General features: G+C 43.9%; 1 protein-coding gene across 2 annotated transcripts in view; it reads left to right on the forward strand.

Moving 5' to 3' along the window:
• GRIN2A (glutamate ionotropic receptor NMDA type subunit 2A) overlaps positions 1 to 8,864 on the forward strand; it is a 227,717-nt gene extending 218,853 nt beyond the window's left edge. Inside the window, exons 15-16 of one of the 2 annotated variants that reach the window (XR_014213659.1) lie at positions 54 to 6,350; positions 6,387 to 8,864. Coding sequence is in view for 1 of the 2 variants with exons in the window: in XM_082199615.1 (XP_082055741.1) it covers positions 54 to 124 (71 nt within the window). In the remaining variant the exon portion in view is untranslated. Of the gene's footprint in view, positions 1 to 53 lie in introns of both variants that reach the window. The other variant, XM_082199615.1, reaches the window with a different exon arrangement.
• Positions 8,865 to 14,739: the final 5,875 nt, after the last annotated feature.

A 14,739-nucleotide genomic window follows, 5' to 3' on the forward strand; every position in this document is an offset into this window, starting at 1 on the left:
CTCAGGGCCCATGAATGGAAACAATATTGTGTTCATCTTTGTCTGTCTTACAGAGACCAAGGCTGCAATCCACAGAGGACTTCTCCTCCGCCAAGCCCCATTGAAAGGAATGGAAGTTTCATAATTGCTAATTGAGGTCCCACACGTTCAGATAGCAGCTCCAAGCTGGGCGATGTGGTGGTGCAACCAGGAAGGGGTGGGAACCTCTCCCAGGAAAGGCAGGGAGCTTCTTTCCCCGTCTCCCCATCTAAGACTGAACAGACAGACCACGCTAGTCCCTGCCGAGGCCAAGCTGGGCTGTGGTGGGCGTGACCTTACCCGGGATGAAGGTCTGGGGAGAGCTGGGAGGCTGGGCGAGGAACAGAAAGACAAGACCACACAGTCTCCTGGCATTTCTATGGCTTAACCAAACCTGGAGACTTCTTAACTTCCAACCTCCGAGCTATCCAAGGGGCTGACCTTAGGGTGACTTTGATTCTCTGCCAGTCTGAAGAGGGGCACTGAGGTCTATGCTCACAAGAGTTCCAGCTACTCCAACCTGCCTGGGGAAGCAAGCGGCCTCACATGCTGAGCTGTCTTGTCTCCCCTAACAGTCCCAGTGGGTGTACCAGTGGGGGACAATACATGTCAGATGTTTGAGCTCCTGATCTTTCCCAAGGTAGAGTTGCTTGGCTGCTTCCTACACTGAACAAGCACAAAAGTCCAAGTCCAATGTCCTTGGACAACTCCCATTCTTTTTAATGGTCCTTGGGGGTCAGTTTCACATAGAATCATAGAACTGCCGGGTTCGAAGGGACCCTAGGATGTTATGGCCCCCATTCTCAACACAGGGTTGCCTCCTTCTCTTACAGGCCCTGCACCCGCCTACCTTTCCCAGGCGTTTAGCAGGTGCTCCATGCTTTTCCTGGTGTGGAGATGAGTGCTAGGGAAAGGTTCAAGTGTGACATTTCTCTGTGCCAGGGCTGAGCCTAGAGCAGGGCTCCCCCAAATGGGTCTTTAGCTGCTTTTTGGACTACAGCTTCCATCATTCCTGACCACCGGTCCTGCTAGCTAGGGATGATGGGAGTTGTAGTCCAAAAACAGCTGGAGACCCGAGTGGGGAAACCCTGGCCTAGACAGTAGGGCTGGTAAGCCTGTTTTGAGGATGTTTCAAAACCGTTCCATGGCAACACGTGGAGATGTGAGCAAAAGGTGTCCCCACCTGAGGTTGGCAGGCCTCTTCACACAATTAACTTGCCACCAGGAGACAGCCACCACATGGAGAGACTTTAAATGGCCTCTTTCTGGTCACAGTAATGTGCCTGGTGGTCCCAGACACAGGAGGAGAAGTTCCTGGGAGATTGTGCCCATCTAGTTAACAACCCACACAATTCTGCTCCAGCGTAAATTCCATGAAAATATTGATATTGCTGCATAAGGAAAGCAGACCTCAAAGGATAGCACTTTACTGTTGACATTTGTAAAACAAACGAACAAACAAACACTTTAGTCTTGAAGGAGTCTCGTTGCTTATGGGACAGCTTAGGGTGGATTCAGACATTACGAATGCAGCGCAGGCAGTTTGTGGGAAACATACACACAATCATATTCTTGAGTTGGGCACCATCTTATATCCATCAGATGATATCCACCTGCCATGCTCAAACTTGACCTACTGAAATCTGAGTTGGGTATTATTTTATACCCATTGGGGGATATCCAGCTAAGTCATGCTTGAAGTAGAGCTACTTGAATCCATTGATTTAAATAGGTCTGTTCTTAAGTATGACTAATGAATATCACCCATCATGTTTGTAAGAAACAACCATGAAGATCAGATGAAAAACACACACCCTAGGGGTGCTCTTCGTATCATGGGAACATGCTACATATGTGTCAAGTTGTGTGTTGAAGTTTCAGCTGCAGCCTGGGGCCCTCAATCACTGCAAGGGCGCATCTGTATCTGTGTGTTTTTCAAGAACAGCCTTGCGTCGTCTAAATCCACCATAAGGTCCAGGGAGGAGATTCTGGAGAGACCAATTTGGGGAGTGAAGCCAAATATATATATATAATAATGCGGGGAAGGGGAAGAAGAAAAAAAACATAGGCCCAACTCATTGCACTTGTAAGACGATGGTTTCTGTTGGTGTCCAAATGCTTTCATTCTCTTTCATAGACACTCGTTTTGTAATGAAATTGGTTTGTAGAAAACTCCACAGTCCAACTTCTCAGCTGGAAGATCTCCGCAGCTGGAAACATAGATATTTCTAAGTCTTGGTGTATGGAGCTTACATCTGTAAAGCTGTAGACCTCATAATCTAACTTGAAACCTAAATGTGTACACAAGTATGTGTCTCTTCCTTGTTGGTGATGATAACTCAGGGCTGTATAGTATCTCTCTTCGCCTTGTTCCTTCACATTGTTCAAAAAGAAAAAAGAAAAAGAAAAAAAAGAGAACCCAACAACACTGGCACCAATATAGCCGTTGCTCATTTGTTTACAACCCAGTAGTGGTCCCATTCTGATTAACCGTATGTTAATGTTAACTGCAGTTGTTAATGTACGACACCAACAGCCATATATGTCGAATGGACTCAACCTGGAATGCAGTACCAAATTGTCTGACTGTAGTCTGGAAGTGTAGCATTTCTCAGTAGTGACTTGCTTTCCTTCTAGAACTCCCGTGTATGTATGTATGTTTGTATGTATGTTGGAACATTGTTATTTTTTTACTTCTTTAATCCGATCCATCTTAAATACTCAATATATGCACATGACATGTGTAAATTAGGTAGCTACAGAACACGCTAGGGAGATAACGACCTCCCAGTGCTCATGTCAAATAAGACTGGAGTAGGGAGGAGGAAATAGGGAGACACTCCAGGTTTGGTTTCTGAGTTACTTCACACACACACACACACAAACATATATATAGATATATATATACACACACAATGCCATGATGAAAAAATGTGCACTATGTGGATACATGTCACTTTAAGGGGAAAAAAACGAACCAAGGAGAGAAGGGAAACACAGACCTGAATTAATATGTTTTAGCATCTGTTTAATGATCCTGCCGCAACATGGGGTGGAGACGGATGGTGGTTAAAATTAAATGGCCCTGCTGAGTGTCAAATGTAATACTTAGACCAGCTTTGCCCAATGTGGCATTCTCCACTTGTTTGCGATCACGAGTCCCATCAACTGATGGGAGTTGGAGTCCAAACCATCTAGGGGTCACCAGGTGGAGAAAACTTGATGTAGACAATGTTGCTGTCCAACCTGGGAAGAGAAGAAGGTTGGACTCTCTTGATTGTGGAATGTGCAGGGAAGTACTTTCATTAGAACAGGGCCGAGATACCTGTGTTCCTGGACTAAAGCTCCCATCAGCCATAGCCAGCTGTCAAGGATGAAGGAAGTGGTAGCCTAGCAAGCGCTGGAGAGCCTCGGCTTCCCCATTGCTGCTTTAAAATGTTACAAAGCTTCAGTTTAAAAGTGTAGAAAATGAGGACAAGTATGGCCCTGTCCCATTTATGCTTACTGGGACATAAGCATGACTTACTTCTGTAGGTTTCTTCCCAAGTAAGCATGTATAAAATGTTGCTTTAGAAGAATACCTGTTATTCTAGGGCAGTGGGGTTCTCAAATCCTCCCCACCACTGACCACTTGGAAATTGCAGAGGGTTGTAATGATTTTTCTGCTTGTTGTAGCAATTGCAGTGGGCTGTGCTCAGCGCTGCGTGATTGTTAACTATATATATTTTTATTCCTTTTATTTCTCATGGTGTTGGATTGTGTTGCAGCCTGCATTCCACAGACTGCAGCTTGCAATGCAATTAAAATATGAAATAAAAGAAGCAATAAAAAAGCAACAGGAATATTTAATGGGGGCATGCCATGGACCACTGGTGGTCTATGGACCTTAGTTTGAGAACTTCTTTCCTCAGGAAACCTGCTTATCAAGGAGAAAATTGGACACTTTTCTCCCACTCCGAATGCTATCTGGCAATTCCCATAGTTCCAAGGCAGTGACTGTCAAGGCATTTATTCTGAAATCACCCCAACCCCACAATATGCACATGCCACCTACAATTGCTTTCTCCAATCTGATGCTCTCCAGATACTTGAGACTACAATTCCCATCAGCCCCAGCCAGCATGGCTGATGGTCAGTGATGATGCAATTGAGTAGCATCTGGGAAAGCTGGTCTGCAATTCAATTAAACTGCGATACCTGACCGTGTGCTTAGGGGTAAGCAGGTGGGGCACTGCAAGTCAAAGCACATTTGAACACTGGAAGCATTTCAAAAGCAGGTCATGATGTCGCTTGAGAGCAGAGGAGACCTGTTGCTTGAAAACATCACCCCTCCATTGAGATCCTTGCTTCTTGTACTGAAGCTGATTTCACATTTTAAATAGGAGTCGCTTTCGGCCAAAAGCATAGGAGGTGATGCTTGATGTGCTCTTTCTGAAACATGGGTTGGAACCCTCAGGTGCTGGTAGTCAGAGTTGCATCCATCACTGTTCAGAATGGTCTCTTCTTTGGGAGGAGAGAAAAGTGGGCCAACCATTGCTGGTCACTGCCCCACATCTACCCACCGCCCTCAACTGTTGAGGTTTCCCTCTTGAAATAAGCCGTTCCTCATTTGTTTCCACCATTGGCTGGTCTTGCTTGCCTAGGCAAAAGCAGCAGGTAATAGACATGCAGGCATCTTCTCCAAAGTGGGTTGGTCAACTAGAGTTGATCAACTCTAATGGAAACTTGGCCTTCTGTAGGTTGTAGCAAACTACACCCATGGCTTCATAAGAAAACCAGGCCTCCAGAAGGCAACTCTGTGCTGCTATTTATTTAACATTTATTATATATATATATATGCGGCTGAAATAAGGAAATTGCACTATGCGAAACTGTAGATTTTGATATGGAACCTTACTGCAGTTTTAAATACGAGTGTTTACAGCTTTTTTAAAATATATATATATACAGAAAAATGGGTATCCAGATGAGCTTTTAAAAGTGTGATTCTTAGTCTGCATTTTGCACTGGAAACGCCAGCCTGATTTTTAAGTAGCAGTCTGGCCCATGTGGATGTTTGGTGCTCTAGAACAAAAACCATTCAATGTGGACAGCCAAACCTAATGTGGGGATGGGGGAGATATCAAATATGGTGCAGGAGTTTTGGGTTGTGCTTATGACTGTTGGCCACAATTCCTAAAATCTCCCATATGGATGAACAGGTAGTCCTTCCATAAGGGCTGTGCTTAGATGCTGTGGGTGGTGAGGATCTGGTGGAGGTGAGTGGATCACCTCCAACTAGAAGTCTAACTTCACAAGTTACTTTCCTACTCTTCCCAATGCTTCTTGTTGGTGAGATGCCATTGTCTTGAAAAGAACATGCACATCCCAGAAACCAGTTCTTCTCTAATGTACAAAACCTGAATAGGTGTGTTCACACATTACACCATACACAGGTGTTTGCATGAAAAAGTGCTCACTTGTGGATTTGGGATGCACAACTGTTGTGTATGCTTGCTGAACATTACATGTGAATAATGGCATGAGTGTATAGCTGCATTCTTTGAATACACAGGTACAAGGTTCCAATGTAATGTGTGAACACCCCTAATGTGGTTTTTCACCCCGTCGGATGGTGACCAGTCAAGAGACGATTCCCAAACCAGTGATGATGTTGGGTGTCATGTTTTGCCAGGATGTTGTACCAGTTTGTGCCTGTTTCGATCCCAGAAGCTCACATGCTCTAGCAATTCGATGCAGAACTTATATGCCTGTAAGCCAAAGAATTCATTCAGTAGTTAGATCCAGATAAATCAACCATGCTTTACTCTTGACTGTTCCATGGGCAAAGCAAAATTGCTAATAGTGCCCACCTTTTATACTATCCAACGAGCACAAAGCCCACTAATTTGATCTCCTGCAGAAACCACAACAAAAATGGGAGGCAGAATTGCACCTCCAGCTCAGCTAATGTGGTTGTGGCCAGTATAAGCATTGGCTATAGCTTGATGATAGTTGGGATGGGAGAGATTTGACTCAGTTTTCATCCGAAAGAGGGAAGGAGGGAGATCAGGGCAGGGCATAGAGCTGAAAGCATGCAAGTATGCCTAGATCAAGTCTCTAGAACCTTCAGGACGCTCTGCAATGACATTGCTGCCAATATTTCTTTGGACACAATCTACCATGGGTTTCTTTGGCATTAACGCCACTGAAGTGAGCAGCATTTACGGGTGGATTTCCCCCAGAGAATCAGGATCCCCCTAAAGATTACTGGGGTAGGCAGGAACCTTTTAGGCAAAAATGCATGCCAAATCACACACAGGAGGAGAGCTGTGCACTAAAAATGCAGATGAGTTATTTTAAAATGGGGTGAACTGAATTTAAGATAGGAAAGAAAGAGAAACTGAAGTTGACTGTTTTGTCCAGATCTAGTGCAGACACCTGTAGATTGCACTGTAAATATGGACACAAAAAATGGAAAAAGGGGAGGGCCCCTCCCCAGATAAGATTAACATAAATCTATTTGCATACAAGGTCTTCCAATAAAAATGCATTGCTTCTCAGACATGCGCAAATGCGTTAAAAGCTTGATTTTATTTCAATAAAAAAGATCAAAATACAAGTCATCATGACTGTACACAGAAGCTGGTGCTTGCCAAATTGCAAGTGCAAGTTGCACAGTGCGATGAGGAAATGAAACACGAAGAGCTGCCAGTCAGCTCCCCCATTTTGTACTTTCTTGCGAGTTATACATTCAGACGCCAACGTATCATACCATATGTGATTACAATTTATGCTCTGAATGCACAGAGCATTGACATCAGGTCATCTCCTTGTGGCTCTAAACGGGTCTTCCAGGATGTGTTCTGCTGAATTTACACATTTATTAATAAGATGGCTTCCTCCAACATGCATAATAGGACCCACTGGGGTTGCCGTGGTTTAAGCTTTCTTACAATACCTACTGCACTGAGGGCTTATCTCAGTTAGCTTCCCCCCACTCTTTCCATTTTAAAGCTCCATGCCCAAACACTCTTTCCCTGCAAAGACTTATCCAAGTGTGCTTTCCCTATGAAGACATGCTCTTTAGCGCTCAATTGGAGCAAACAGCAATTTGGGTTTTCCACCCAGTGCTGTTTGCTCCGATTGAACTTTAAAGAGCAGGTTTTCATGGGGAAAACTCCAGAGCAAATAAAGGGTGCTCACTCATGGAGCTTGAAAGCATGGACCATGCCTGGAAAGTGCAGATGAGAATTAAGTGTGGCTATGTCCCAACTGTGATGTATACATACAGTGTTGGATGCAGTTATGATGCATTGTATTTTCAAGAGTGATTGCATTTTTTTTTCCTTTTGGAGATAAGACAACAGGACATTAATAGCTGTCAGCTTTGTGTATGGATATGGGGCTTTTGTGGGGGGAGGTTATACAGCGGCAGCTTCTGTAAATCTTTTTCTCCCTGTGAGCGTTCCTGCTTGAGATCCAACTTTTCAAGCACCTGTTTGCCTCATTCACATCACAATTCCTCCCACCCCATGGAGCTGTAACTTTTAAAACAGAGCTTAGCCTTCACTGTCATGGTGTAGATCTGAAGGTGGATTAATCACCATACCCAAAGCTTTTCCAGACTTTAATTGGCAGGGCAGAAGTGAGGTCAGAGAAGTGCTTTTGTGCTCCTATGGTTTTTCTCTGCACCCCTCATTTTCCTCCTGTGAGAAAGATTTAGGCCAACTCCTTGGCTGCCCTATACGCCTAGTTTGGGTCCCCCCCCCCCGGGGTGTTGAGAAGGTTGTGGATCTCTCAGTTCTGTGCTTTTTCCTGATTCCCCCAAATCACCTCAGATTTGGTCTCCTTGGCCCCAACATCTTATGGCCACAGTAGCAAGGAGAAGGGCTCTGACATGGTTTATCCTAGGCCCCTTTAGATTCCCTCCCTGTGGTGATAGGATTGCAGCCATGGGTGTCAAACCCCCCCCCCCATATATATATTATAAATCTTAATGTATGAAGAGGCCCTTAATAGATTTCTGTTGAGCAGAGCAAGTTGATAATGGAGGTTCTGAACGCAGCTGTCCATTTGTGATGGGGGTTCACCAATGGAAGTCAAAACCCAGCGCTGACTTTGTCAAGTAACCGAACCTGTATTGTGTGAACGCACCATCGGAAATGGAGCACTGGGATGTTCATCGAGAACACTCGAGGTTTTGAATCATTGAAAAACCAAGCTCAACAATTTTAAGACATGCACATACACACTCAAGAGTCACCAAATACACAAGTTACGTCCGTACACACTCTTAGAGACTTCTTTAAAACAGGTAGTTGGATATGATGTCCTGATAACACAGTGGGATGCAAGTAATTTGTGATCCAGGAATCTTTTTTTCCCATTTGTTTGTTTGTTTCTCTGTTGACCTGTTCTGTCTAAACAGTCGTTTACCCCTCCAGCATATTTAAATCCAAATGCATGACTTAAGTGCTAATACTGTATAAATAATATTTTTCAGACATATCTACAAAAAAAAACAAAACAAAAACCCACAAATGTTTGCTTCAAACTTTTGATGATAGAAAATGGGGGTGGGGAGAGTATATAATGAACATGGTTGTCTTCAAGGTGTATTGTATTTTTCATTTTTGTTAAATATGTAGGAGGGGGAAAAGAAAGAGAGAAAGAGAGAGAGAGAAAGAGAGAGAGAGAGAGAGAGATGGAAGATAGGAAGAGAGCGGGGAAAGACGTGAATGTTTGCGTATATTGAAATGTATATACCTGTGAGAGAAAACACATGTGCCAAGTATAACAAGATGTACAAAATGTAAATACATGAAAATTTCATTTTTCTAATAAAGATAATTTCTGCCAATTGATATGAAAATGGGAAAAAAGAAAACCTCCGTTATTTTGCTTCCCTCTGTTCATTAGTATAGTGATTTTCAAAATGTGTTCTTTGGGTGCAACCAGATGTGGGGAATATTGCCTTAATTTTTCCTATTATAATGCTGGTGCCTCTGTCTCATATCCTAATGTTCCTTTCACACCTCAGTAGCTTGTATCATGGAACTGTGGCTTTTTGACTGATATGCCACCATATTGTGCTAAATTTCATTCGTACTGGTGGGTGTGATGTGACACAACAACCAGTGTCAATGGACAACATCGCTATGCCCTCAACATTTCCGCACGTGTGTGCTTCTGTCTTCCCACACCCATGGAACCGGCGGGAAAGAACCAGTACAGACCCCCAAATTTTGTCACTTTGCTCCCACATTTTCTGGGCTAATGAGATTGCAAAGTGGGGTTTGTTGATATAGCAGAGTCCTTTTGCACAACGGAATGACGAATAGTACGTGCCACATGCTTTAAGTTGCTTTATTTTCAGTTCATTGTAGAGATATTACAAACATGCATCTTGCCTCTGCGGGAGCAGAGAAGCAACCGTCCTTCTCCTCGAACACCGAGAGAACAGAGAGAAAAGAGAGAAACAGGAAACCAGTGTACGTCACATCCAGCTTCCCATTCCCATGGGAAAACCCAACAGTGCTCTGACTGTGGAATGTAAACATTGTCTTGTGACAAGCACTTCGCTGCACAGTGAAGAGAGCAGAAACCAACATCCTCCCCCTTTCTGTGAACATCACTGGGCAGCGTGTTCGTACAATATCAGTACAAACCCAACTTCTGTACATAGGTACAGTGTTGATCCCTTGATACAATCTTGGACAATACATCAGCAGGAATTTCATTACCTGGCATATAGGACACCGTTACGAGTCCCTTCTGAATATGTTCCCTAGCATGTTGCACCTTCAATTGCAAGTGCTTTGTGCTTTGCTTACAACCTTCCGAATTCAGCAAAGCCAAACATGCTTTGTTGTCCTGGTAAACCTGGATTGGACATTTGACAGGAATTTTCATGTCTTTGCACAATTGTAACAACCATTCACAATCCTTAAGTGAATAAGACAGTGCATTTAGTTCAGCTTCACAAGTACTTAAGCTAATTGTTGTTTGCTTCTTACATGACCAATCAAATAGACCCTGATTGTACATGTAGCAAACTCCAGACGTACTTTTCCTGTCTGTAGTGTCACTTCCAAAACTTGCATCTGCAAAAATCTCAAGACCACCAGACTTCTGATTGTTAAATCTCAGTCTGTAATGCATAGTGCCTTTCAAATAGCGTGCTATGCGTTTCAGAGCTTTCCAATCCTTAACAGTAGGATTGTTGACTTGTCTGCTTAGCAAATTACAGCTAACAGCAATGTCAGGTCTTGAACATCTGGCAATGAAGTTTAGCTTGCCTAGCACACTTCTGTACAGAGTAGTGTCAGAAAATGCTTCTTCAGTGTCTTCTACCTGATAACCTGTTGTCATCGGTGTGTCTACAGGGTTAGCATCCATCAGGTTCAGTTTGTTTAACACATCAGCAATTTTCCGTGACTGGTGTACTAGAATGTTACCACTTTGATCTTTCTCTATTTCCAGAGATAGGTAGTTGTTTACCTCACCAAGATCTTTCATGTCAAAGTGCTCTTTCAGTTGAGCTAGGGCATTATTGTACATTGTGACATCTTTCCAAAAGAATAAAATATCATCAACATAAAACAAACAATACAGTTTCTTTTGCCCTTCCTCTTTGACAAATACACATGGATCAGCTTTCCCTTGCTTAAAACCTAGAGAAAACAATGCTTCAGTGAGTTTTGTGTGCCAACACCGTGCACTTTGTTTGAGACCATAAAGGGACTTCTTCAGAGCACAAACAAATCCCTGTTTTACCTGTACGCCATCAGGTGGAAGCATATAAAGTGATTCACCTAGAGATCCGTACAAAAACGCTGTATTTACATCGTGGTGACTAATGTGTAGATTCTCCTCTGCAGCTAGCTTGAGCATAAGCCTTATGCTCTCATACCTCACCGTGGGTGAGTAGGTCTCGTGATAGTCTTCACCTGGTACCTGTGCAAAACCTCTGGCTACCAATCTGGCTTTGTGTCTGACTATCTTGCCATTTTGATCAGTCTTCGCTTTGAAGACCCATTTGCTTCCAAGCAGTTTCATTCCTGGAACTACTGGAACTAGCTCCCAAGTTTTGTTCTTTTCTAAGGAATCAAGCTCAGCCTTCATTGCATTTAACCATGGCTCAGCTTCCTTAGAATCCAAATCCTGGATTTCTTGGAAACTTGAAGGTTCAAATACCTTCTTGGAGCTTTTAACAGCTGCTACTGCTGTCTTAGCATATTCATCAGCAAATCTCTTTGGAGGTCTGCCTTTTGTGGCTCTTTGTGACCTGCGAATCAGCCTTTGGTCTTCAACACTCTCCTCTTCCTTCTTAGGAGAAAATTGACCTATTGTGAACAATGGTTCTTCCAATTCCTGATCAGAGCTTTCAGAGGGTCGCATAGAGGCTTTCGCACTCTTGAAATCCTCTGAATTATCCGATTCAGTTTCAGACTCAGAATCAGAACCTTCATCAGTGGGTGTGGGTTGCTGTTGCTTATCCTCAGTCTCATCACTGTCATCAGGATAACATTGGAAAATTCCCACGTTCTCCCCCCACTTGGCATTGTACTCAACACTTCTTGTGAGCCTAATTGTCTTAGAGTCAGTCATCATTATTCTGTAAGAACCTTTCTGATAACCTAGAAAGATACCATGCAATCCACGTTTGCCTAATTTGGAGCTTTGTGGTGAATGAATCCACATGTCAGAACCAAAAATTTTCATGTGTTTGATGTATGGTTTCTTACCAAACATCTTCTCATAGGGGGTACAACCAATCGCTGAAGATAACCTGCGATTGTAACTGTAAAGAAAACATGAGAGAGCTTCGGCCCAATAACTCTCTGGAAGATTTGCATCATGCAGCAAGGTTTTTAACCCTTGAAGCAATGTTTGATTTGCCCTTTCGCAAAGCCCATTCTGCCATGGCGAGCGAGGACTGGACAAATCGTGTTGAATTCCTTTCTCAGTCAGAAAAGCTTCAAACTGCTGAGAAGTGAATTCTCCCCCGCGATCTGTGAAAAGAATTTTTATCTTCTTACTATGCACATTTTCTAACCAAGCACAGAATTCCTTGAACCTTGGAAAAGCCTCTGATTTCTGCTTGAGATTGTACACATAAATATACCTGGAAAATGCATCAATGAGAACCATGAAGAACCTATTGCCACCTAAAGAGGGCGATAGTGGACCAACTAAATCAGCATGAACAACCTGGTATGGTTCTGTAGCTTGCCTACTAGACACCTTACCTTTCGCAGCCATTTTCACCTTGTTTGCTGCGCATGCCTTGCACTTCATGTGGTACCTGCAGGGTTTAATAGTCATACCTTCAACCAAGGTAGGCATTTTAGATACAGCCTCAAAATGCAAATGACCAAATTTCCGGTGAAAATCATGAATACATTCTGCATGCAAACTTTTGTTAGAACCTGCAATGCAACAAGTATCATCCTGCACAACATCATCATAATACAAAACAAACAAACGATCAACACATTCAGCATGCAATACATAATCGTCTTTCTTTGTGATGGTGCATTTCTTGTTCTTGAAGGAAACATCAATGTTCCGTTCATTCAGCTGCATCACACTGAGAAGATTGTGTGTGGCATCTGGAACATAAAGTACATCATGTATCGATAAGTCCAAACTGTGAAGAACAACAGTTCCGTAGCCTTGACTGGGGATCGTGTGGTCATCCGCCTGGTGAATCGCACCTTCCTGCAGTGTAAAAGACACGAACAGTCTCTTATCGTTGCACATGTGGTGGGTAGCTGCTGAATCAACAACGAAGAAAGATCTAGACGTCTTCTGGACCTTTGCGACCTTTGGAGTGAAGCGTGAGACCATTGCCTTGTGCTGTGTTGTCCTGGACACCGGACCTTTGCCTTTGCTTTGGCCTTTTCCACGCGATGAACTTCCGCTGCGCTGCTCTGTCTTGGCCCTGGGATATCTGCATTCCCTCTTCATATGGCCTAGACGTCCACACGAGTAGCATTTCACTGCCTTCAAAGCTTTGGCGCCCTCTGGTGGTTCCACTGCACTCTGGGATGACGTCTGTGAAGACTCCCCCTTACCCATGCAGCTAGCACCCCGGCGATCTGCTTCATTCTGGATCACGGCAGTAACAAAGGCTACTGTGAGCTGAGCAGTTGGTTGAACAGCAATCTGAGTGGCAACGGACTCCCAACTTGGACCCAAAGAATGTAGTATCATGAAGGAATACACAGCCTCTGGAAAGTTGAGTCCTCTCTGTTGCAACTCATGTCTCAGATTTTGCATCTTCATCAGGTGTTTACGCACATCTCCACCTTCAGCAAGAGCCATATCATGCAGCTTGGCATAGTAGTACATTGAGGAACCAGCCTCTGTCCTCAAGTGAGCCTCTCTTAAAGAGTTCCAAATTTCTCTGGCTGTGGTCTTTCCACGCAACAGACAGAGCTCTTCTGGGGATACTATCAACGTAAGCGTTCCCCGTGCTCTGGAATCCTTAGCATTCCATTCAGCTGTAACTGGAGCTGGGGGGTTGTCTGTAATAACATTAAACAGACCTTCTTTCCGCAGAACTGCCTCTGCATAAAGCACCCACTCCGTGTAGTTATTCTTATTGAGCTTAGGAATCCCAAAAGCATCAACCAGCTTTGCGTTAGCCATTTCTGCTGCTTAAAACGAGCTGCGTCACAGTCCTGCAGCTTCAGCCAAAAGCACTTGTAAAAGTACTTTCGTTTTCCCAGCCATCCAAGCCTGTGAGCTTGTGCCTTTAGAGCCTTTGCCTGTATCGCGGCAAAACGGCTTTAAAAGTCCAAATCCAGCCATAAAGCCATAAACTAGGAGCTGGCAGGCTGCCAGGCTGCTCCGGGCAGCATGAGCACATACCTTCATCAATCAAACTTGACGCGCAGAGCAGATAACGCGATCCGTTCCTCTGTACCTCTGCCGGCATCCCGACTCGATCCCTGGAGTCTTTAATCCTCAGTTTGATTTACGTCTTTCTGGGCCCGGAACCAAAATGTTGATATAGCAGAGTCCTTTTGCACAACGGAATGACGAATAGTACGTGCCACATGCTTTAAGTTGCTTTATTTTCAGTTCATTGTAGAGATATTACAAACATGCATCTTGCCTCTGCGGGAGCAGAGAAGCAACCGTCCTTCTCCTCGAACACCGAGAGAACAGAGAGAAAAGAGAGAAACAGGAAACCAGTGTACGTCACATCCAGCTTCCCATTCCCGTGGGAAAACCCAACAGTGCTCTGACTGTGGAATGTAAACATTGTCTTGTGACAAGCACTTCGCTGCACAGTGAAGAGAGCAGAAACCAACAGGGTTGTTGTTGTTGTTGTTTTTAGAGCAATTAGCATTTCTAGTGCTGAATTTCCACTAGATTCCACTAGACTCCCAAGAAGTGGCTTTTAGATTGTGTGAAAGCTCAAATATAACACGGAAAATAAGAGAAAATGTCAGGAAGCAGAATAAACCAGTGGTTCCCAGTTAGGGGTCTGCAGAATGCACCCAGGGGGTCTGCGGCCCCATGCCTTGCCTCCCCCCAACTCTGTTTTTCTTTTCTTTCTTTTTTGGTCATTTTTTGCATGGCAATACAGTCATACCTTGGTTCTTGAATGCCTTGTGACTCGAACCTTTTGGCTCCCGAACGCCGCAAACCTGGAAGTGAGTGTTCTGGTTTGCGAACGTTTTTGGGAAGCCAAAAATCCAGCGTGGCTTCCAATTGAGTGCAGGA

Source organism: Podarcis vaucheri (assembly GCF_965113315.1).
Source record: "Podarcis vaucheri genome assembly, chromosome: 14".
NCBI classification, from domain to species: domain Eukaryota; kingdom Metazoa; phylum Chordata; class Lepidosauria; order Squamata; family Lacertidae; genus Podarcis; species Podarcis vaucheri.